The sequence below is a fragment of the Artibeus jamaicensis genome, unplaced genomic scaffold (genome assembly GCF_021234435.1).
Source record: "Artibeus jamaicensis isolate MK-2021 breed Jamaican fruit bat unplaced genomic scaffold, CSHL_Jam_final contig_465, whole genome shotgun sequence".
NCBI classification, from domain to species: domain Eukaryota; kingdom Metazoa; phylum Chordata; class Mammalia; order Chiroptera; family Phyllostomidae; genus Artibeus; species Artibeus jamaicensis.
Genome location: NW_026521843.1, coordinates 14,323,793 through 14,347,710, shown reverse-complemented (window position 1 = coordinate 14,347,710; position 23,918 = coordinate 14,323,793). Strand labels below are relative to the sequence as shown.

The 23,918-nt window shown below is 57.0% G+C and overlaps 1 protein-coding gene across 1 annotated transcript in view; it reads right to left on the bottom strand.

The window, feature by feature from the left end:
- KCNK3 (potassium two pore domain channel subfamily K member 3) overlaps nt 1-23,483 on the bottom strand; it is a 36,226-nt gene extending 12,743 nt beyond the window's left edge. The window contains exon 1 of the mRNA XM_037146762.2: nt 23,101-23,483. Within this exon, the coding sequence (XP_037002657.1) occupies nt 23,101-23,383 (283 nt within the window). The 5' untranslated portion in view covers nt 23,384-23,483. The remainder of the gene's footprint in view (nt 1-23,100) is intronic.
- Between the last annotated feature and the right edge of the window lie 435 nt (nt 23,484-23,918).

Genomic DNA, 23,918 nt, shown 5'->3' with positions numbered 1-23,918 from the left:
GGGGCAACAGCGGCCAGCCCAGGGCTTCCCTCTTGGCTGTACCATGTGTCCTGGAGCTGAGCCTGCCCAGAGGCTGGCTGCCTGAAATCTCACCCTTTGTGGGGCCCAGAGGGGCAAGGGTGAGCAGGGTTAAAGAGCACACAGCCAGGAACTGGAGGCCTGGCTCCCATCCCAGCTCTGCCCCATCTTGCTGTAGTCTAGGCAGTAGAGGACTTTTTTCTGTAAAGAACCAGACAGTAAATATTTTAGGTTTCATAGTCTGTATGTAACTACTTAACTGTGCCATTGTATCAGGAAGGCAGCCGGTCACACACAAATGAATGGGCGTGGCTATGCTCCAATAACACTAGTTATAAGAACAGGTGGGGGGCCATGTTTGGGTCCTAGTCTGCTAAGCCTGTGGTAGGGCCTTTGTTAAGGCGTGTCAGCTCCTTGGGCCTCAGTCTTCATACCTATCAAATGGGAAGTTAGATTAGAAGGTTATTTGTATGAATAGATTGCTAGCGCCCTGTTCGATGTAGTGTACAATGCACAGACCCTGAGGAGAGGAATGGCTGTTGAGCAGGGTCTGGAGCCCCGAACTGCATGTGGAATTGGTATCCACAGCCCACTGGAGGGCCACAGCTGCATTTCCACATTTCTGGGCACTGTTCATGTTTTCTTTTCTTTTTTTTTCCCTCCTGATGGGCTTCAACTCCTTCATCAAAGCTCATCTCAAAAGTCACCTCCTCTGCGAAGCCTTCCTTGATCCCTCCCACCTAAACAAATCAGCACTCCTGGAGCCCTTGATCATCACTCACAATGCTTCAAACATTCATCCATTCAACTAACAATGTTTCTGAGTCCTTAATATACATGGTGCTCTAAGTTCTAGAACACCAATAATTCCTGTGTTCCACTTCTACAGGGCTTTGTCATTTATAAGCAATTCTATGCCTTCTATTGTGTGAGTTCATACATCCTTCCTGTGGAAGAGGTGTTGTTATTATTATTATTCCTATTTTACAGATGTGGAAACTGAGGCTCAGAGACATAGAAGGTTTTATCTCAGTCCATAATGCTAGAACCAGACTTGAAATTCAAAGGCAGTTCCCAGCTCACTATGGATGGCTGCCCCAGGACTCTTGCCCAGGGATGGAAGTCACAACCAGATCCCAGAACCTGGGATCTGGTTCTAGCTGTGGCACTGTGTGATCACAGGCAAGATCCTGTCCTTCTCTGGGTCTAGAGCCCTTCTCTGGGAAATGAAGAGGCTGGAGGAGATATTCTTGGGGCCCTGCAAAGTTCTAGGGTCCTGGGCATTCGGAGTGGCCATGCTCCCTGGAGAAAGCAGGAATCTCAGAGGGACCATTTGGTTCTCAAAGTAATGGCACTGAGCCTTTGGGCATGCAGTAGATTTGCAGCTGCTGGGGCCCACGTGTCTCCGCAGAGCTGTCCCAGTTGGCACGGAGCAGATGCTGTGGACGGGGTGGGGGGAGGGGAGGGCCAGAGCTGGGCTGGCCTGGTCAGCGCTGCTCTGAGTAACATGCCCCCAGTGGAAGCAGAGGGGCAGCCAGTGTTAGCTCTTTAGACACAAAATTGTGTCTCCTCCACTCCACTTCCATGCAGCCTCCTAGCACAGGAAGCCGCGTGGAGTCAGGAAGAGATGGCTGCGTGGCCCTGCCTGAGCCTCCCTGGACTGAGACAGGCCGGAGGGCTCGGGAAGTCTCCTTGTCTCCTGCTCAGGAGAACCTAAGCAGGTTCTCCTTACCACCTGCTGAGCCCTGAGGGGCCCTAACCCCGCCTCCGTCTAGCCCTGGAGACCCGTCTCCCGGGGCTTTCCGCCTTTGCTCAGTTCAGCTGCTTCTTCCTTCTTTTGGTGTCTGGGACCTTACAGCAGCTCCAGGAGCCCGCAGCAGTTGGCAGTAATGGTGATGGTGGCAGTCAGTGGTAACAATAGCGGGGGTGGTGATAGTGGCGAGAGATGAAGTTCACGTCCACTGAGCATCTGTGTGCCAGGCACTGTCTTGAGTGCTTTAGTCCCAGCCTTTCATTGACTCTTCAGAAAACATTTTATGAGTTAGGTATTATTTCCATTTTACAGATGAGAAAACCGAGGTACAGAAAGTTTTCTGTAACCCATTCAAGACCACGCGGCTAGTGGGAGACTGAGTCAGGGCACCGGCTCAGGCCCATCCTCTTGCGCAGCCTCATGGACACGAGGTGATTAGATGCTTCGTTCTGGGCGGCAGGAGCCCTGGTTTTCCTGCTTAGCAGACAGAGCTGAGTGGCTGGATGGCTCGGACAAGGCCACACAGGTATGTGGCTGAGCCAGGCCTTCCCAGGCCGAGTCCCACTTTCTTTCTTCAACTTCTCAGTGGCCTCCAGGGTCTCATGGACCCAGGGATTGGGGTCCTTGGCTTGTCTGAGTGTGCTTTCTTTAGCTAAGATTCCTCCTCCTTCCCATCCTGGCCCTTCTCCCAAGAGGCTTGGCCTGAGAGTGCACTGGTCTCCCCAGGAGGTACGCTCTGCCACCCTGAGCCAGTTCTGGGAGAGGGGATGTGGCACCTGGAGGGGTTGAGGGCGGAAGCAGGAGCCCCAGGGAGGCTGTAACCCTTGGCTGCTCTCAGGAATATCAGCTGGAAAATCAGGGAAATGAAAATGGCTCCATTCCCTCTTAGCTTGTCTTAATTTATTAATTGAGCAAACATTTCTTAAGCACCTACCGCTTTGTGCCAGGAACTTGACTAAGTGCTGGGAGAGAGGAAGCAGAGACAAGGATGGCTCGGTTTTGCCCTCTGGGAGAAGAGAGGAGTCAGTGGGCAGGGGGGAGAAGACTGTCCCTGAAGTACAGCCTCGCCCCAGGGCAGACTGATCCTACTCCAGAGTGCCACGCTGCGGGGAGGGGCTGCGGCAGCCACCGTGCCAGAGCGTGGCACGCTCTGCTCCCCGTGGCCTTCCGAGGTGGCCCTGGACACTTGGAAGCATTGTTCAGAGTGGGTGTAAACACCTGGCTGGTCCGCAGAGCTGCTTGGTCCCAGCCGTCACTGGGAATTGGATCAAGGTCACTGACTGAGGACAGACTCTTTTTCCTCCCTTTCTGCTCCTCTCTTTCTTCTCCTTCTCCTCCTTCTTTCACCACTTACTATTTTTAAGTAAACTTTTTCTTCTAGAACAACGTTAGGTTTTACAGAAGTATTATGAAGACCTTCCTTCCTTTTTTAAACACTCGCCGCCTCCCCTGCGTTGACGCATCACCGGCCACCACCGTGTTCCCACCTCCATTTCCGCTGCTTCTCCCAGGATGCCGTCCCCCTGTTCTGGCCCTCGCTCATCCCCATCTCTCACTCTCCACACAGCATCCGTCTCTGCCGCTAGCTCAGCCTCTCTCGGAGCACACCCCCTGGGCATGTTTATCCACGCAGGGATGCCTCTGTGAGCGAAGTTCCTTCTAGTCAAGTCTGCCTGCGCAGAATGAGGGGAGGGGAGCCGGCTGGCCTGGGGTCATGCCGGATACTGGCCGAGGCTTTTGGGAGGCAGTCAGGTCCCAGGCCTGGTGTCCTGCAAGTACCCCCGGACTTGCCTCCTGACCTCTCCTCTGTGCCGGTTGGGCCTGGGGCGGCAGGTGAAAGCAGGGAAGGGACGGAGCGTAGGAAGAAGGAAGGGGAGACAAAGAAAACACACTGAAGGGCCGGAACAGAGCCTGTGCATTCTCTGCTCTTAATGCCCCTGCTGATAACGGCAACGGTACCAGGTGATCCAGAGACCTGCACTTCGTCAATTTTCTCTAGTCTTCGCCCGGACCTACCTTCAAGATGGGCATTATTAGCTTCTTGTTGATGAGGAAACACGACTTTCCCAAGGTCAGACCAATAAAGATTAACAAGGCTAGGATTCAACCTAGAACTTTGGACATTTAAGTCCCCACACTGTCAGGTGCCCCTGGGACCACTCACTTTAATCCCGAGCATGGTGTCCTGCGGGCCATTACCCTAAGGCCAGAATGAACCAACCCCCAGGGCAGGATCTGGTTCCAGAGTCTTGGTGTTGCCCTGCAGACAGTGGGCATTCAGACCATGGGAGCGGGGAGATGGTGTCCTGATGGCATCCCTCTGAAGACCCTCTTCTGAGCCCCTCGCCATCTAGCTGATGAACCCAGAGGTGGGGGGCCAGTCCTTTCTGTCCTAGGGAGCAGCCCCTGGAGGCCCCTTGGGTTGTGTTAGTAAGGCCCTGCACCGGACATGGCAGGAGGGGAGGAGGGGGAAGCTGGAGGGTGGGCGGCAAGGGCTCTGGGGGAGGCCACCGATGGTGGAAATGTCTAGGGTGCCTGCTCCCTGCTTGCCTCTTTGGAGCTCTTCTTCCTGCAACAACCCTATTCAACCTAGACAGTGCTTTTGTACCAGGTGACCCTGTCCAAAGTCACAGTGAATTGGGCCAGAGATGGACCCCCCAATCCAAGAGGACCCAAGCTATTGGCTGCGCTGAGCTGATCGGGTTGTCTTTCCCAGGTACTGTGATCAGAGGCTGAGTGGCTGGTTCTAGCCAGGACCTGGGTGAGCCAAAGTCACGTGCAAGTCAGAGTTACAAGGAAAGAGAAGCTAGAGTGATTGGGAAGAACAGAGGCGGGGACGGTGTGGCCCGAGGCGGGGGGCGGGGGGAGGAGAGGCCTGGGCTTCTGACTGCAGGCCTTTGACACTGGCTAAGTGATACTGTTTCCTTTCTGCAGTCTCATTTACTTGCAGTGGTCCAAGGGGGTCACTGTGCCCAGCCTGAGCTCTAGCCACTCCAGTGGTGATGGTGGGGAGGGCGGTCAGGCTCCCAGCACCGCACCTAGGTGTGCCTGCAAGGTGAGCAGCACAGCAGAAGGGCCCCGGCTGGGCTTCAGGGGCCCCACGTGGATGCTCCCCTCTACAGTGTTTGGGGGCATTCCCATCGGTCTCCATTCGACAGGTGGGGACAGTGAAGCTTGGAAACACTGGGTCTCACCTGAGCCTGCAGCTCCAGTGCTGGACCCGGGACCCAGGGGTCCCGATTCCAGGCCTGCTGCTTCTCCCACAGCCCACGCTGCTGCTTTGATCCCCATCTAACTAGGTAGCCTTGGAGGTTAGAAATACAGTGTGTAAAGTGCTTAGTATAAGACCTGGCGTGTGAAGGATCTCAGGAAGAAGAGGCTGTTATCAATTTGATTATTTCGTACAGTACAGACCTGAGTTGCTACTCACCACTCCGAAAACCTCCCTTAGTTCCCCAAACGTACACAATATGGTCTGAGGGCTTCCTGGTCCAGCTCGAAGGCTGGCCATCCACAGCCTCACCTGCCCCCTACCTGGCCTCCCTCTCCTGACTCTGCCAACCATCTTAATCCCCTCTGTCGGAAGGGTTCTCTGCGCCTGTCCATGCCTTGCCTCTTAACACTTCCTCATGCTGTTGGGGGCTGTCTGGAGTCCCTCCCTCATCTCTTCTGCCCCACAAGGACAGCTCCAGGAATATGTTCTCCTGTCCCCCAGCTTTTCATGGAGGAGGGGTCCCTCTCCCATTGGCCCTCCTTGCTCAGTGTCTGTGGTGAATCCCCAGCGGATACATGAAGCTGGTTTTGATGGATGAATTGTGCTTGGTGGGGAGGGATTGGAGCTTGTGTGGCTCCGTGAGCCCCGTCTCCATCACCTGCCTCCCCACTCTCCTTTCTGGTCATGGCTAGTGGCCCAGAGAGATCTGGGCTGGCAGGCAATTTGGCAGCAGATGCCAGGAGACGTGAAGGAGGTTTTTCTTAGGCTCAGCACCCTCCCAGGGCTCAGAAGCTCAGATGGTATAGGTTGGCATACGGCCCAGGAGGAGAGGGAGTCCCGGCAACAGGGCCTTCAGCCTGGAGGCAGTGCCAGGACCTCCTCGCCCTTTGAGCCAGCCTGCAGATGTGTCCCCTCCTACACACTCACTTCAATGCCCCACTTGCCCCCATGCTGGCCTCTTGGCACAGCTCCCTCCACTGGTCAGGGCAGAGAGCGCGAGACCCAGATGGGCTGTGGGGCGGGCTCACCCAGGGAGGCAGGGAGGTCTGTACCTCCATAAAGGGGAGGCGAACCCCCCACAGGACCTGGCCTCTGGGCCCTGCTGTTTCTTCAAGTTCTACTCCGTTAGGAATCTGAAGAAGCCACCAAGTTCAGCCCTTCCCCCACACAGGCCCAAAGGACCTGAGAGGCTCTTCTCAGAGGCTCAGATTCTACCACTCTCCATGGAAACGCACTGCACTCAACCCTATGCCCTGTCTGTCGAAAACATTCGTTAGGCAGAATGAAGTGACCAAGGCTCAGGCCATTCCTGCTCAGTCTGTCTTCAGTGGAGACAGCAAGCAGCTGTCCCCATCCTTGGGGACACTGCCCTTCACCAGAGACATGAAGGCAGACGCTCATCCCCCTGCCAGCCTCCCATTGCCTGACTCACCCCGGGCTTGCCACCCCTCCCCCGACCTGATTTCCCAGCCTTTTCAATTACCTCTGCCACTCCACCCCCGGCCTCCAAGCCCTCCATCCACACTGCTGTTCACAGCCCAGGAAGGGACCATAGACTGGCCAGGCCAGGGTATAATAAGAGCATGACTTCATGGCTCCTATGGCTTATAGAAGCCGCCTATTTCTGCATTGGTGTCCTGAGCTTGCTTTTTATGGTGCCAAGAGCTCTAAGCTGGGCAGTGTCCCCAGGACCCAGCTCTCTCCAGCTACTGCTTATCGTTTGCCATGCCTCTCCCTCCTTCCCCTCAACTCCAATGTGGGTTCTGGGAGAGCTGGCTTTTTCTGCACTTGACTTTATTCAAATGATTAAATGCCTCTGTCACCGCTCCCTCCTCCCCAATTCAAAACAACACCAGCGGACTTTTATATAGCGCTTACTGTGTGCCACCCTGCTCTAAGGCAGTTAATCCTCAAACACCCTGTTCGGTAAATACTATTATTATCCCCATTTAAAGATGCGGGAACTGAGCTACAGAGAGATTGACTCGCTCAAGGTCATGTAGCAAGTACGCGGCAGGGCCAGGCCTTCCCCATATGGCTTCTTCCACTCTCTGTTCTCTTCGCTTTGCTCCCTTACCCCTCCTCCCGTTTCAGAGGAGGCCGAGGCTGATCCCCTAACTGTCCTCTGCAGGAGCCCTGTGCTTTTCCTCTTGGCTAGCTCCTAGTCACCCGATTTGAGGGTATTTTCAAAATGTCCTCTGCTAGCTCCTCACGATTGGCCTCGAGTCTTTTTTGTTTTTCAATTTAATTTTTATTGTATTTTTTCCATTACCTTTTAGTTTCCTTATACCCCCCTGGCGTCAAGTCTGTAAAGAAAGGAATGACAGGGAGACAGGAGGAAGGAGGGGGGCAGGCCTACCCTGCCTCTCCTTGCTCTTGCTTTTCCCTCACCCGTCAACTGTCCCCACTTCATCCACTAAAACTGGTCTCCCCAGGAGCATCGGGAATTTCCTGAGTCCCAGACCCGGTGCCCTGTGGCCAGGGATGCCCTAGCCATGACACTCTGGGACAAAGGAGAACAAAATGGGCCCATCTGGGCAGACGCAGCCCTGGGAGTGCCCAGCTTGGCCAGCAGGCTGGACGTCAGCAACGCACACCCCTCGGCTAGATTCCTCTGTGCAGTGCATACCCGGGACCATCCCACATGGTGGGTGGCCTTGGCCGTTGGCTTCTGCATTTTCCTTTATATTCTGGCCACACTCAGCCCTGAGGGCCAGTCCTCCTTCTGTTGAAACCCAACCTTCCTGCTTTCCACCGGATCTTTGCGGTGTCCCCGGCTGCCTCTGCTTCGTTCTGCACCCTGCTTGTAAGCATGGGCCACGGCTCTGCCTGGATGCTCTGACGCTGGTTCCAGGGAGGTGGCGGAGGTCTGGCCTCCTGCCCTGCTCCATGCTGGGCCTCTCTGCGCCACCCGCTTTCTGAGAATGTCCTCATTCCTCAGTCAACCAGGTGAACACTTTGCCTTTCCCTCCTCTTCTTCCCTCACATCAAGTCTCAGCCATTCATTCCCCCTCCCCTAGTTTTGCCTTTCTGTTCCTCCAGCCACCACCATAGTCGGGGCCACCACCCTCTTCAAGCTGGGCTTGGGCAGCAGTTCCTAACTGTCATCCTCCGCAGCTTCCAGCCCCCTCTCCCCTAATCTTCCCCACATCTGCTTCCGGATTATGCTCCACTCTGAACACGCCACTCCTCTGCTCAAAAACCTTCCATGGCTCCCCAGTGCCCAGACTTGCAGCCTGCCCTCGACACCCCTGCCGTGTGTCATACCTCTGCAGCCTCAGCTACTGCTGTGTGCCCCACCCGAGGGGACAGGTTTCAGGGCTGACTTTTGGCAGGTCTCAGGGCAGGTGGAGAAGGGGCGAAAGGAACAGAGGAGCCTCAGACTGGGAGTTGCCCAGAAAAAACGGCCTGGCGTGGAGGGGGGTTAGCAGAACAGTGTGGGCAGCAAGTAAGCAGGCAGGGGGTGTTTGTGCAGCATTTTAGTTTTTCGCTCACTTTTCAGTGTTTGACAGTCAGAGAGGCAGATATCACTGTCACACACCCCACGGAGAAATGAGGGTGCTGAGGCTTGGCAGGTAAGGTGACTTGGTCAAAGACAATGATGTGGAAATTTCCTGGGGGTCCCCTGTTGCTGGCCCACCTGCTCCTCCCAGGCCAGGCCCAGGCTTTGGGCCCGGTAGGAACCTCCTGGCCATGCAGCAAGGGGCTGGCGGACTCTGGCACTCAGTGGGGGCCCTGGGGAGAGGTCGAATTTTGTCCTGATCCATTCCTGCCCAAAGTGGTATGAGCACCTGGCAAGGGCGGCCAGCCAGCCATGTGCCAGTGTTATTTTAAAAATAACCCAGGGGACATGTGAGAAGCTAATTACTGCTGCGGCCCCCTGTCAGAGATTTGGGAGAGCGGCTGGGCCCCAGGTGCCTGTGCGTTGGGTTCCGCCTGCTCCTCCCAGTGGGGAGCCAGGCGCCAGGCCCTCCCAGAGCAGCCTGGGGCGGACGAGGCCTCAGAATCTGATGGAGGAGGTGGAGGTGGCTCTGGACGTCCTGGGAGGCCTCCCTGAGACGCCGGGCAGCAAGGGGGGTGCCAGGCTGGCAGAGAGCTCCCTGCCCTTGCTCCTGCCAGGGCCTCTCTACCAGCCTGGTCTCCAGACCTCATCCACACTTCCCACTGGCACCACTCAGGCTCCAGAAGGGACTTTGAGGTCCTGAGTGCCCCACCCCCGCTGCTCTGCAGTAAGTGTGGTGGTGGTGGGTGGGTGGGTGGCCAGTCTTGCCAGTTGTGTCTCCCTGTTTAGGACTCCCCACCACCACTTCTTGTCTGTACCATTCTCTTGAGAAGACCTTTGAGCCCCATCTTGCCCCATTGGGGTAAAGATGCATGGCCTTTCTGGCCGCCCACTCCTGGCTGCCTCTCCAGACACCCTGGCCTGGGAGCTCCCATCTCCGGACCCTCAGGGCTGAGCAGGGGCTGAGCTGCCCGCTGGCTGCGACAGAAAATCCCCAGGCGCTTTACAAATGGCAGTCCAGGAGGCAGAAACCACACTCCCATCCCACTGGCCCAGGCTTTAGGCTCTCAGAAACTCTTGCAGGCCCTCCACACTGGTGCGAGGTCATCTTGCCGATACAGGATTGGGGTGGGGGCGGGGACATGAAGCCCAACTTAGGATGCAGCCAGGACAGATGTGCAGGATCAAAGAGAAAAAGCAGAGCTTTCAGGGAGGAGGGAGGCAGAGGCCAAGACTGCTGGGAGCTGGCAGAAGTGATCAAAGGACAGGGATGCGCTAGGAGCTGGGCGCTGGGTGGTGGGAGGGGAGGTGGTAAGAAGCTGCAAGGAGAGGCAGGCGGAGCTGGCAGTTGGGAGATGGAGGCCACTGCACAGAGAGCAGGGACTTTGGTGTCACACAGGCCTAGACTCAGGTCCCTGGCTGGATGCCATGAGCCAATAACCTTGCTGGGCCTCGGGCCTCATTTGCATAATGAATATAATGATATCTACCTCGTGGGCCACTGCGGGAAAAGGTCCGTGAAGCACTTATGAAAAGGCCTGAAACTGATCTGTGATATTATTGTTCTTTCCCTCCCTGCCTTTCCTGGAATCTGGCTCCTCTGTTCAACTCTGGGTTGGACAAGCACAAAGGACTCCCCACCACCCTCACCTTCCCACGCTCTGGGAATGTCTTGTCATTTTCATGGTCACTGTCTCTCTCCAACGGCCACCGGGTGGCCAAGCCCACTGGTTGTATGTCTGAGGTCATCCAACCCCGTCTCCCAGCAGCAGCTGGCCGAGGACAGCTCTCTTTCCTGAAACACTCCTCCTGGCCTCCGGACACCATGCTCCTCCCCAGGTGACCCCTGGTCCCCTGGCAGCCCCTTCCTCGCTCCACCTCCTGGTGTTGGAGAAGGGGCTGGCCCTGGGTGCCTCTCCCCGCAGCTGATCTCATTTAGCCGCATGACTTTAAATATTATTTCCACCTGATAACTCCCAAATTTATATCTCAGCTTTGACCCTTCTCCCTCGAGCTGCAGGCTTGTCTTTCCAACTGCCTTCATGGGTTTGTAACAAGCATCTCAAGATTAACCTGTGTGTCTAAAATAGAAGTCTTAAATCTTATGTTTTTACCAAACCCATTATTCTCCGGGTTGTATTTCCTTGCTCAGAAAATGCTTACTCTCCAGCAAGTTGCAGGCTAGAGACCGTCCCTGATTGTCTTCTCTCCCGACTCCTCTCCAGCACTTGACTCCTACCCACCAGCAGGTCGGGCCAAGTCTGCCTCACGAACGCACACTCAGCCCCCCCCCCACCCTGGTCCCCACCAGGTCCAGTGCTCCATCACCTGCTCTTTCAAGCCACCAAACTGCAAGCAGCCTGCCGGGCCTCCCAGCTTCCCTCTCCTGCATCCACCTAACCTACCGGGGCAGCCAGGGTGCGCCGGTAAAAATTTAAGTCATATCGTACTACAGCCCTGCTTAAGACCTTCCAGGGACTTCCATCCCACTTAGAAAAAAATCCGAGCTCTCCACGGCCCCACAAGATCTGGCCCTTCCCAGTTCCCACCTCTGCTCAGTGCGCTCTTCCTGCTCCTTGTTCCCCCAGCGCACCAACCTCCTGCCTGCCTGAGGCCTCTGCGTTTGCTGTCCCCCCAGAAGGCTCTTTTCTGACCTTTGCATTACGTAGCCCCCTCCTCCGAAGGCTCTCCCAGATTGCCCATCTCCACTCCATCACTCTCCACCACATCTTCCTGTGAACTGACTCCTGGCATTTGTTACCACCGAGATGATGATTTATTTGTGATCATGAAGTTTCTTGACTATCTGCTTCTTCTGAAGTGTAGGCACCATGAGGCCTAGAATGGTGCCGACACATGGAAGATGCTCAGACAAACAGGGGATGGAAAGATGGCCATGTGAGTGCCTGGAGGAGTAGAGTCAGGAGGCTTGGGTTTGAGGACTGGCTCTGCCACTGCTCCTGAACCAGCAACAGAGTCCCAGTGGCTGGGGTGGGCCGCTCCCCACCTCTCCCTGCACCCTGACCTGGGTCTCAGTCTCCTCATCTGGAAGAGAGAGAGGCTGGAGTGAATTCGTGGTTCTCAAGGAGTTCGAAGGACCCCAGGCACTGACAAACTGGGCCCTGGTCCTGTGTCTGCCCCCTGAACTGACGCCACTTCAGTCACCCGCTAAGGAAGATGCTTGCCGTGACCTACGGTTGGCCTGTGTGTGTTCTGCAAGGGGTAACTGTGTGTGATCCCTTAACACTCTGAGATATCAAACCATCTCGAGGACCCATGGGGCTAACCCCAGCCCTTCACAGTCTATCAGGTCACTGGTCTGGCTGAAATGCCCAGGGCTGGTCCATGAACAGGATCTGAGCTCCCAGGGCCCTGGAAGGCTCTGAGTCAACCTAGGGTCTGGACTACAGGGCTGGCTACCAGTGCTCTCTCCCTGGGCCAGCTTGGGTCCAAAGGCAGTCTGGGGAGTGAGGCTGCCTGCCACCTCTCTGCAGGCTAACCCTGTCAGAAAGCGCTGGCTGGGGTCAGCCTGCTCTCAGCACCACAGCTTCCTCCCACACCCCACCCATGGGCTACTGTGGGAGCTGCCGCAGGAGTGGCCACCCCTTCTGGGTGGGAGGCTCCTGCATTCCAGCTGTCCCAGGGGCTGGGGCAGTGGACTCGCTCTGCTGATAACAGGGCCTAGGCCACAGGCAGCAATGCTTTCTTTCCTGAAGCGGGGTGACTTGGAGGTCCTGGACAGAGCTCTGTTCTTGGGATTGGACACAGAGGAAGTCCCTCCAGGGCTCAGCCAGCATGGGGTGAAATGGGGACAAGAGGGTAATCCTGGGTAGTGTGCTCCCCGGGAGGGGCTGGAAGAAGCAGAGGTCCCACAGAGGCCATCAGAGCTGTAAGGGGCTTGCCCGCTACCAGCCCAGTCCTTGGCAGATAAGCCCAGGTGGGATGTGACTTGCTGTAGGTGTCACAGCCAGGGACTGGCTAAAGCTTACGGCCTCCCAGGCTTAGCACAGTTCTGATGATGAATTCACTCTTGGGGGCCGGACCCTGACCCTCACGGCTCAGGCCTAAACGACGCCTGCTCCTGGGACAAGCTTCCTACTCAGTGCACAGGGGCCATCTTATTCTCGTCCCCCTCCCCCAAGGTACTGGGAAGCAGGTGAGTGGCCTGGCAATCCCGACAAGGTCTCGTTTCTCACTCGATGGCCACTCTTAAGAACCATCACTCTGTCCCCATTTCCAGTGGCAGGGTCCTGTCCTGCTCAGAAGGATGGCGTTGGCAGATGCATAGAACTAGGGCTGCTCCGTGACGGCACCGCCCCACAGCACACTACCTTTTGCCCTCGGTGGGCTGACACGTGCTTCTCAAATGCACCAACATCCACACATCCACACAGAGGAGAGACACACCTTCAGCCCTCAGGAGGAGAGCTTGGTTTTAGGGTTGGAAGGCCTGGATTTGACTCCTGTTCTCACAGTTACTGGCTCTGGGTCGCAGTAACCTCATGCTCTTGAGTCCAGTGTCTTTGTTGGCAAAGTGGGAATAATGATGCCTACGGCCCCAGCTGTTGTGAGGCTGTGGAGAGGACCTGGACGGCCAAGTGCTTTACAAACCAAACCAAGTGCCCTGCCTGCTTTGTGCAGCCCTGTGCCGCCAGCAGTGTGACTTTGGGAGCATTTCTCAACCCCCCGAGCCCAGGGTCCCCCTCTATAAAATGGGGGTTATATGTAAGAGCGCTGCCGTCCTCAGGGACTGAGGATTCAGTGAGGCGCCTCCCGGAAGATGGCAGGCAGCCTTGGCTCATGACCGTGGAAGCCGAGGCAGGCTCTGTGGGGAATGTTGGGGCTGAGATCTGGGTGGAGCAGCCCAGGGAAGACTCCCCTGTTGCACTGAGCCGAGACCGTCTTCTGCCTGGGACTGCTGTTCCTGCCTTGTCCCCTGCCTTGGGAACTGCCTGCCTGTTCCCAAGGCCTCGGGGAGCTCCCCTGCACCCCAGGAGGACCAGCCCTGTCTCAGAGGAGAGGCCACCTACTGTCTGAGAGCCTAGTGTCACTGTCTCCAGGCAGCTCCGCCGGGCCTGATCATTTGGGTCTCTGGAGAGACCTCCCCACAGGGTCCTGTGGCCGGGAGGCTGGAATGTGCCTCTCTGGATGTTTCTGAGATGGTTATTTCTGCAGCAGAGCCGTGGTCAGGAGGGGCCCTGCACATTCCTGGCCAGGGACACTGAGCCTGCGCCAGGCTGTGGAGCCTTGAGCAGAGATGAAGGGGATATGCCAGTAGGCCAGGCTGTCCCTACAGAGAATATCCACAAAGCGTCATCTCTTTCAGCTCAGCACTATCCTGGGGGCTCTTGCACACCACCCATAAGACTGGGCTTGGTCCGGGCTCTGGAGTGGACCTTCGGCCCAGAAAAGGAAGTGTACGGGGGTGGGGGGAGCACTTCCTGGGGGCTGGCTGAGGTCTGCTGAGTGACCAGGAGAAGGTGAAGAGGGACCATAGGGATTCAGGATGTCATTACCCTCTGGTTCAACTGGAGTCATGGGGGCACCCATCGGCCAAGATCCAGGTAGCTCATCCAAGCGCAGGTTGGAGCCTCTCACCTCCCTCCTCCAGCACCTATCAAATCAAGTCCATCCCCTCAGCCCCCTCCAGGCCTGCTCCTGACCACCTTTCCTTGGCATGCTCGTGCCCTTCAGCCAGTCTCAGGCTATTTCCATGCCCTGGAAAGCGCCCACTGCCCATCTTCACCTGCCGAAGTACTCACTCTCCTTTCACGCCTGCCTGAAGCACCACCTGCTTCAGGAAGCCTTCGCAGATCCCTGTTCCAGTCGTCCCACCAGGATTTATCGTACGTTCCATTCAACTTGTAGTTTCAGGATTCTGCTGGACCTGAGGCTCTCGGGGTCGGATCCGGGTCTTAGTTTTTCATCCTCTTAGCGTAGTGCCCGGCACTCAGGAGAGCCCTGTGATTTTTGGTAAACTGACCGAAATGAGGGCTGACCTTTGTTCTGAGGAGACTCAGAGGGTCTGGGGACCCCCAGGACATGCCTGAGTCCCGCTTCAGGTGCTCTAACTTTCCAGGATGCCCCCTTGAAGGTCAAGAAATCAAAGCCTCTCAGGGTTGGGAAGAATCTTAAAGCCACTGATCGCAGCCCCCATCTGCTCTGTGTGCAGTGTGATCGTCTCTTTGACGTGGCGACGTGGCCAGGCTAAATGAAGGCCGTGGTTATTCAATCACACACTGATCTAGAGGCTGCTGTGAAGGCATTTTGTAGATGTGATTAAAGTCTATAATCAGTTGTCTTTAAGTAAAAGAAATTATCCTAGATAATCTACATGGGCCTGATTCAATCAGTTGAAAGGCTTTAAGAGTTGAGCTGGAGCTAGGGATTCCCTGAAGGAGAAATTCTGCAGTGGACGGGCCTCCGCTCGCCCAGGAAGGAGCTCCAGCCTGTCCTTTCTGATGGCCTGCTCTATGGGTTTTGAACTTGCCTGACCTGCCACTTGATCACGTAAGCCAACCCCTTGTAATACATATCTTAATATATATCTCCTACTGGTTCTTTCTCTGGTTGAACCTTGACGTATGATACAGGTGACCTCTGCTGCATGCCCATCCTGTGTCTTTTGTATGCTTCCTCTGATGGGGAGCTCACCACCTCTTAAGGCAGCACAGTCCATCTTTGGCCAGGTTCAACTCTAACAAGTTCTAAAATAGATTGGACTTAAGTCTTTTTAGGGACTCTCCCCACTAGTCCTGATTCAGTCCCATGTGGCCCATCAGCCCCAGGTTGATTCTTTCACCTTTCAAGAGCCCAGCAGAAATTTGAAGGCGGCACTCATCCTCTGCAGGCCTGCTTGCACCGAGCGCCCTTTGTTTGATGTGCTGCTTCCCTCCTCTGACTCTTCCCCTAAGCTGTTGATGTTCCTCTGGAAGTGTGCGGACACACATGGCCTGACATGTCCAGGAAACAGTAGGCTTGTCCTGCTACCTGCATTCCACACTGTAGCTGGCAATGGGATGAGTGTATCTAGTGGCCATAGGACCAGGCGACTTCTATGGGCCTTTACTGTCTGGGTCCCAGGCCATGGAAGAAGAATTGAGCCCACCTCTCTTCTTCTAATGGGGGCTAGAAACCTAGTGCCCTGAGACTTGGGGTAGATGCCATGAGGGAGGGGCCAGTTTCCTGCTTTGATGTTTAATCTCCTACTTATCTAAGGCACTTCCCTGCCAGAGTGGGGAGGAAAGGGGGGGCAGCTGAGGACCAGCGGGTTCTGGTTTGGAGAACCTTCCCTACGGGACAAGGCCTTTTCCATTCCTCTCCATCCACCCTCTCGCTGCCCTTTCTCCTACGCATAGTGACTGTCCAGCACGTGGCCCTGCCCAGGCTCCAGGACTGGCTCCCATGGGGCATGTCACGGCCCCGCTCTAAGCCTCAGAGGATGGTTCATTAGCTCTGAGGCCATTGGCTCTAACATTTCATGACCAGATTCCTAAGGATTTTTCCAGTTCTAAATCTTGTTCTTAAAGCCACGGTCCACATGTCTGTGTATTCCCAGGAGTCAGGTCTCCAGGTTATTTAGATCCTTGCTACTAAAAGTGTGGACCATGGATCAACAGCATCAGGTATGTTGGGGCCTTGCTAGAGATTCAGAGCCTCAGGACGCACCCCAGACCTGCTGATTCAGAATCTGTATGTAAACGAGATTGACCAGGTCATCCTGGGGATCTGCCTGTTGAGAAACATTAACATAGAAAAGTCTGTATCACTGAGCTAGCCTACGTAAGTTCCCCCTGTGGTATACCTCTGGGCAAATGGGGAGACTGAGGCACACTAGGGAAGTGTTTGTTCTCCCATGAGTACTGGTGCAGGGGAGAGAGAGATAGAAAGGTTGGGGGAAAGAGAGGGAGAGAGAGGGATGGAGAGAGAAGGAGAGAGGGAAACAATTTGTCTAAGGGCCTCTTGGGGCATAGAAAGGACCCCATTTCTAAATTTCTAGCTTCTAGGCTAGCTGTATCCATAGCAACCATTGCCCCCTTCACAAAGAGGTCCTTGGGTATCACTGGAGAAAGCAGGGTGGGGGATGGCCCCAGCTTGGTAGGGATCCCTGGAGGCCAGAGGACCAGGAGGCCCGGAGCTGTTTGCTCTAGGCAGCAGCGCACCAGCTGCAGCAAAACAGGAAAGCGAAAGTGTGGCTTGGGCGGTAGCTTGGGGTGGAGCGGCTCCAGGTGAGGAGCAGGTCTCCCCTGCCTGAGCAGGGTCAGCTCCTGGACAACGGGCAAGTGTGGACAGACAGAGAGGCAGTGGCATGAGCTTGGTCATTGGCTGCTCTCTTGACAACCTCGAAAGGCATTTGACAGGTGACTCTCTGAGGAGGAGAGGCTAACGAAGGGATCAGGAGGAGGCCCAGGGCCAGCAGAACAGGCCGGCTGGCAGCTTCCTCTCTTTTCTCAGAGTCCTTGGGGAACCCAAAAACATGGAGTGAGGCCTAGGTAAACGGGGCTTCAAGGCCAGCTCTGATGACAACGGCAAGTGTGGCCTTTAGCCAGCCCCTTTTCCAACCTGAATTCTAGCTTTCACGCAGTGAAATGAGAGGGCTGGAGCTAAAATTCGAATTTCTCTCTGGGCTATCTGCTTTATCCACAGTCCCAGGGGCAGTGGGCCCTGCAACTCAGGCTGCAGCCAGAGGGCCCTGCATGGGCCCTGGTCCCCATTTTTGTCATTTGTGATGTTCCCACAGAAGGATGGCAGAGGCTCCGTGCGGGGTAAGGAGGTGCGTGGCCCTGAGAAAAGATACTCCCCACAGTCCGGGGCGTAGGCCCTGGGCCAGTCTCTGACCCTTTCTGAGCTTCCCTTTCCTTGACTCTAACAAGATGAGCGTGCCGGCCCTCCCGGGACAGTTGCAGGAATGCAGGTGATGAGAAGGGCCTGGGACAGTGCCTGGCGTGTTAGAGACTTGTGGCTGGCCCCCCCGCGCCCCTCCGCCGTGTCCAAGGTGGAGATGAAGTAACTTGTCCGAGGGGGAGAGAGTGCCTGTCCTAGGTCTCCCCAGAGGTTGCCCAAACCGGTAATCATCTTGGTCAGAGCAGGGTGCTTTTCCCTTCCTGCTTGCTGGCTGCAGGAAAATCACTTTTGCATTTTTTAAAATTACGAACTCAACGCCCAGATTCACCGTTTGTGCTGCCAGCTGAAAGCTGTTGGCGGTGGTGATCTGCACCGCATTCATCTGCGCTTGTGTACGTTTTCTTTGGAAATACTTATTGTGTTTGTCCTGTCTCCACTGCGGCCAGCCGTGCGCCTTCTGTTCCTGTCCGATTCCCACCCCAACTCCCTCCAGGTCTCCAGTCCTCAGTCGTGATGTGTGGGACCCGGACATGTCGGCGGGAGGCACAGTGGTCTGGAGGACCCCTGATCAAATACACCCACGTTGTAGAGGAGGAAGCTGGTGGTCATAGAGGACCAGCAACTGAACCGAACGGAGTTGGAACTTTTGCCTTCTTGTTCCAGCCCAGGGCAAGCTCTCCCACTACCGTGCCCCCTCGCTCTCTCTGACTGGCTTTCCGCGGCGCCTGGCTGCTCTGAGTAGGGAGTGCTGCTGGTGAGCTGGACTCCAGGCAGACTCCAGACATAGGTGGTGATCTTGAAAGCCTGGGGTGGGGGGTGGCGTGGGTTTAGAAGGATGAAGGGCAGTGGGTAGCAGCCTCTGGTTTTCAACCCCACTGTCCCCGCCTGTGAGGAAGGAGCAGCGGTCACTGCGGATGTGGAAAATCCATGGGAAACTGCAGTCCCCTTTGGTGGGGGGTGAGTCATACTGCATGGACAAGAATATTAAATAACACTAATAGTTGCAGATACTGTTTATTAAGTGCCCACTCTGTACCAGGCACTTTCCGTATAGTATCCCATTGAATCCTGGGAGGCAGGTTTTATCCACCCATTTTATAAATGACAAAACAAGCTCAGACGGACTAATTTGTTCAAGATCACACAGCTGGCGGCAGGGGTTGGGGGACTTAGGGGTGCTGTGGGCAGAGAGATGGACCCAGGCACTCTGGCTGTTCGGCCAGTGCCCACGTTTGTACACCACTCTCAGCCAGGGCTCGTGTGGTGGAAGCGGAGGGGTGGCCCGTGGGCAGGGAGGCGGGGATGCTGACTGAGAGTGGGCAGTGGGACTGTCCCAGGCTGGGCTGCCCTTCCGTCCTCCAGGGAATTCAAGAGAAGACTGGGAACAGGGGAGTGATAAGCAGCCGAGGCCCCGGTGGGAAGAATGATGGGGGGTTGTGAGGGGAACGGGCCGGGGTGATGGAGAGAAGGTGCAGGCTCTAATCAGGGCTGACCTTCAACTTTCTATATGACTTCAGGCACCGACTCACCTTGCTGGGTGTCCAGGTGATCGCTAACGTTTCCTTTCACTCTTTTACTGGGAGACTTTGGGGTGGGGGTGGCAGGTCACTTCTGCACTTTCCCCCTTCTTGGAAGGATGGGATGAGTATAGGTCCCTTCATGAGGGGCCGGCCTGAACTCATAAGCAGAGGGGGTCCCAGGCCAGGGGGCAGGCGGTAGGAACCCGTGCTCAGCTGAGAGCAACCTGGAAGCCGAGGCAAGAGCAGAGCAGAAGCCTTTCTGCTCCGGGCCCTCAGCTAGTCGGTCACCTGGTCTCTCGTTGCCTTAGAGCCGCAAGGATTCTGGGGACCTGCAGTGGGAGAACGGGCACCTGTGAGCCCGCGGCAGGCTCAGGGAGGCCTGGTGCTGGGCACCAGGTTGGTCAGGGGTCAGGATGCGGGGAAGCAGCCGGCTGGCTGCACTGTTCGGGGGAGGGCTTTATTAGGGGAAGGACAAGCTGTGGCTACCCCGTGCCCGTGAGACGCAAGGGTCTGGGCTGAGTTCTTGAAGCAGAGGAAGAACTGGCAAAATACCCAGGGCATGAGGGTCAGGGAGGCTCAGCTGGGTCTGGGCAGGTACCTCCTTGCCCGCGACAAGGCCTTGGGGGAGTCATTTACACACAGAGCCTTCGGTTCCTCTGCTGAAAAACGTGGGTAATAATGCCCACCTTGAAGGGTCAGTAAGGGAATAAAGGGAGAGGATACAAATAAAGAGTTTTAAATAGAGCCTGCCACAGAGTAGGCATTACATGGTGGCTCCTATTATTATTGTTGCCGTTAATAATAACAAACAGGCACCCTCACCAAGGGGAGGCAGTGGGGGCCTGGGCAGCCGTGTGACTCCCATCGCCTCTCTGTACAAGCAGGGGTGGCACCAGCTGATCTCAAGGCCCCTTCCTGCTCTGACAGCCTCCGGGCTATGAATAGATGGGGCTGGGGCCCCGGAGGAGTTTAATGACTCAACAGTGAGAGAGAGAGAGAGGATAAGCTTCCCAGAAAAGAGTTTCCGTTTGCATTTGATGAACTTAGTGCCCAATCAAGGACGGGTTTCCTGGCTGGGAGGCCAGAGATGAGGGAGCTGAGGAATCCTTGCAGCCAGCAGAGACTGTGACTAACCAGGTGAATGACTAACACAGACTCTGCTGACCCTCAACCAATCAAGGCTGCCCGTGGGTGTCCTGCAAGCTGGCATCACTGAGCACATCTTGGTCATGCCAACAATCCTGGCTGGCTCTGGGCGTCACAGCATATGGAGGCAGAGGACGCAGCACGAGACCAGCAGGGAAAAGAGCACTAGGCTTGGAGTCAGAAGACCCGGCTTCTTGCTCTAACTCTCCTGCTCACCAGCTGCATTACTGCGGGGAAGTCCCTCCGCCTCCCTGGGCCTCCACGCCTTCATCTGTGCAATGAGCTAAGAAGGCCTGCCCTGGAAACGTCCCTGAGCTGTGAAGGCTGGGGCTCAAGACCTGAGATGAAAGTGCATTGTGACCGTTAAGGTACTGAATGAATGGGAGGTTGTGTCATTATTCTACCCCCGTGGGATTACTGGTGCCTCAGGAGACCCATTAGGGTCTCCAAAGGGAGCAGGTGGGGAGAGGCTGCTGCCTGTGGGTTCTGGGTCAAGATCACTCTAGTCGAGGGCCCCTGCCAGCCGTCTGATCACAGCCCAGACAGCTTTTCCTTAGGGCAGAGCTGTCGACAGCTCCCAGCCGGGCAGCACAGCCAGAGTAAAAGGTGACAAACAGCCAGGGATGGTTGAGTGAGGCAGGGAGTGGGCAGAGCCAGTCTGGGGGCCCCACAGAACCAGGGTGGTGCTTTGATGCTGTCTTCCCTCCTGCCCAGCACTTTGTGAATAAATAATCACCAGAACCACACTCTGTCCGCCTCTGCCTCTGTCTGTCAGCGTTTAGCATCTCCCCTGGTTGGGAAACGGCGGGGACGCAGGGAAAAGACCATGCCCTTTCATTTATACACACCTTAAACCCATCAGTAGCCTCCTCTGAGTGCTCACGTGTGCCCCTGGGTACTGTGCCAGCCCGGGAAGCATGGAAATGGGCACCACGGGCCCTGCCCATGTGGAGGTTAATTACAGTGTGGTTGAAGAGACGAAACACACCCCCTTAAATGTAAAGAACCGTGCACGAGAGCCTCTGCCGTCACCCAGGTCATCCTGACAGTAAGCCTTGTGGTTATGCAGAACAGAACACTGGCTTGGGATGTTCTGGGAGAGTTTAAGGAGGATATGGGGTTTGAGCTGAACCTGCAAGTTTAGCTCGGACAAGATAAATAGAAGAGAGAGAGAAAGGCGTGTCAGACAGGCACACCCACGGTGTTCTTCTGGCTGCAGTGGAGGGATCACATCAGCAAGAAGTGAGAAATGAAGTTGGGCACAGAGATGGGAGTCAGGTATAAAGGCCCTACAATCTGAGATCAGGAGCGTGGACCGGATTCCATGCATAGGGGGAGCCATTGAGGGCTTCTGAGTAGGGTACTGGTATGGTCCAGGCTCTGCTTTGGGGAGATTCTTTCTGGCAGTGTTGTCCGGGGTGAGGGGGTGGAATGAGGCTGGAGGCAAGAAGGTCAATTGGGAGATGACTGGGGAGCAGAGAATAGTGGGGGACTGAGAAAAAAGGGGGCACATAACCAAGGGTATGATGTGTGGGAAGAGGGAGAGGGAAGACCTGAGGATGTTCAGTGCTGCTAAAACCCTGGCCAGTGGCAGTGCGGCACTCGGAGGGAGCAGACCCCTGGTCTGGTCCTCCCCAGGAAAGCAAGCTGCTTGACTTGGGGGCAGGCCTGAGTCAGCAGAACCCAGAGGTGCCCCTACGTGGGCCACCCACTTGTGGCCCCTTTTTTTTCCTCTTCTAAGAGCGGAATCCGGAAACCACACAGTATAGCTGCACGTGGCCCCTGAGAGCCACCGCGGAGCTTCGGCACAGAGCCCTGCAGTGTGGAGACTGCAGGGACAGGGTGTAGTCCTGCCTTTTACCTTCCGACTCCTGTTGACTCCCAGGAAAACACTGCCATCTTGTCATGGGCGATGCCAAGTGGCAACGAGCCCCTGGGAGCTCAGCCAAGGCAAGGAGGGGACAGGGAAAGATGGAGGACACGGCTCCTGGAGGCGTCCCAGTGGGTTCCGGGGAAGGTGGACTGGGAGCGTGTCAGGATGGGAGGAGCCCTGGAGATCATTTCAGCCAACCTCTGGCTGTCGGGAGGTGAGCCTGAGACCCAGGCAGGGGACGGGACTTGCCCAAGGTCACACGGCGGGAGAAGCCACCGAGCTGGGCTGGAATCAGAGTCCCGGGAGTGGGCGAGGTGTTTGCTCCTGCCGGGACACTTTCGAACAGCACAACAAGGGCCTCACTGGAGATTTTTTCCTGGACATCCGTTTGTGTGCTGTGTGTCTGTGCCTGTGTGTGCTCTGCATGTGCTTGTGTGTACCTGTGTGTGCACTCGTTCCTGAGTTGTGAATCTGGGTGTGTGTGTGTGCCTTCTGATGCCTGCTGTTGGTCTTTACTTGGGGGAAGAGAACGGGGGTCATTCCTATGAGGGGATTGTTTTCCTGGGACAGCAAAGTGGGCAGACAAGGCTGGATCTGGCTTCCTGCCCCGCCTCTGCTACCCTAATAACATTAAAGGCACTGGCTGGTGGTGCCCAAACTCTGGGAACTGGACACACACACACACACACACACACACACACACACACACACACACAACGAAGCACGTACAGCCTACAGTTACCGGAGGTTTCAAGCACCCAGAGTACCCAGAGTGCCGAGTACCTGCATCCACGGGTCTCCCTGGAGCCCCGCCGGTACCGGGTGCGGAAGCCCCTCTGCAAGGACACGCAGGAGTGGGACACTCCCTGCGGCCCCCAGCGAGCGCCCCGCTCCACGGCCTGGCCGGGCCACACCCCTCCTCCCCAGCCTCCCCCGGTCGTTCCTGCCCCTCTCACACACTTCAGAGTCCCCCGGGGCCCCGCGCAGCCTGGCAGGAACAAGTTGGGGCTGGCCCGGCCGGAGTGGCAGGTCGGGAGCCAGGAACCGATGCCTCCCCCGAGTCCCGTTCCCGCGGAGCAGACACGCCAGGCTGAACTCGGGTTTCTGGGAGCACGGGGTTCGGCGCCTAGACCCTCCCCCGGGAAGCCCCCTCCCGGGACAGCCCCCTCCCCTGCCCGGCCCCGGACCGCCAGCCCCGGGGTCCCCGCCCCCCGCCCGGCGAGTAGTTACCGATGGTGGTGATGACGGTGATGGCGAAGTAGAAGGAGCCGGCGAAGCGCCACTGCACGCCGGCCTTGTGCGGCTTGAGGAGCAGCACGACGCGCTCGAGCTCCTCGTAGCCGCCCTGGCTGAGGTTGTAGCGCGCCCGCAGCTCCTGCTGCCGCAGCTCCAGCCGCTGCCGCTCCATCATCTCGGGCTCCGACTCGAGCGCGTCGAAGACCGCGGCGCCCACCAGCAGGTAGGTGAAGGTGCACACGATGAGCGCCAGCGTGCGCACGTTCTGCCGCTTCATCGTCCCGCCCGGGCCGCCGCCGGCCCCCCGGCGCCCCCGGCCCGCGCCCCGGCCTCGGCCGCCGCTGCTGCTGCCCCGCAGGCGGCCTGGGGCATGGCTGCGCTCGCCGCTCCCCGCGCCGGGCACCCGCTCCGCGCCCCGGGGCCGCTGCGGCCAACGCCGCCGCCGCCGCGGAGCTGTCCCTTCAGCACCACCCACCGCCCTCCTCCGCCCGGCCCCCTCCCGCCCTCCGCCCCCCGCCCGCGGGCCGCCTCCGCCCGCCAGCCCTCCCGCCCAGCCAAATAAGGACTCGGAGCCGCGCCGAGGGAGGGCGGGGGGGCCGCGGAGGGGGCGGGGGCGGGGAGCCGGCGGGCCGCGCGGGGAGCGGGCAGGACGGAGAGAGACGCCCGGAGACCGGGAGAACTAGGCAGGGAAACGCAGGCAACTACGGAGGGAGAAGCGAGACGGAGGCAGAGGGGGGTGTGACAGACTCGGAGATAAAACCCGAGGTAGACTCTCAGACAGAGAGAACGAAGCGGCAGGCAGAAAAATACCG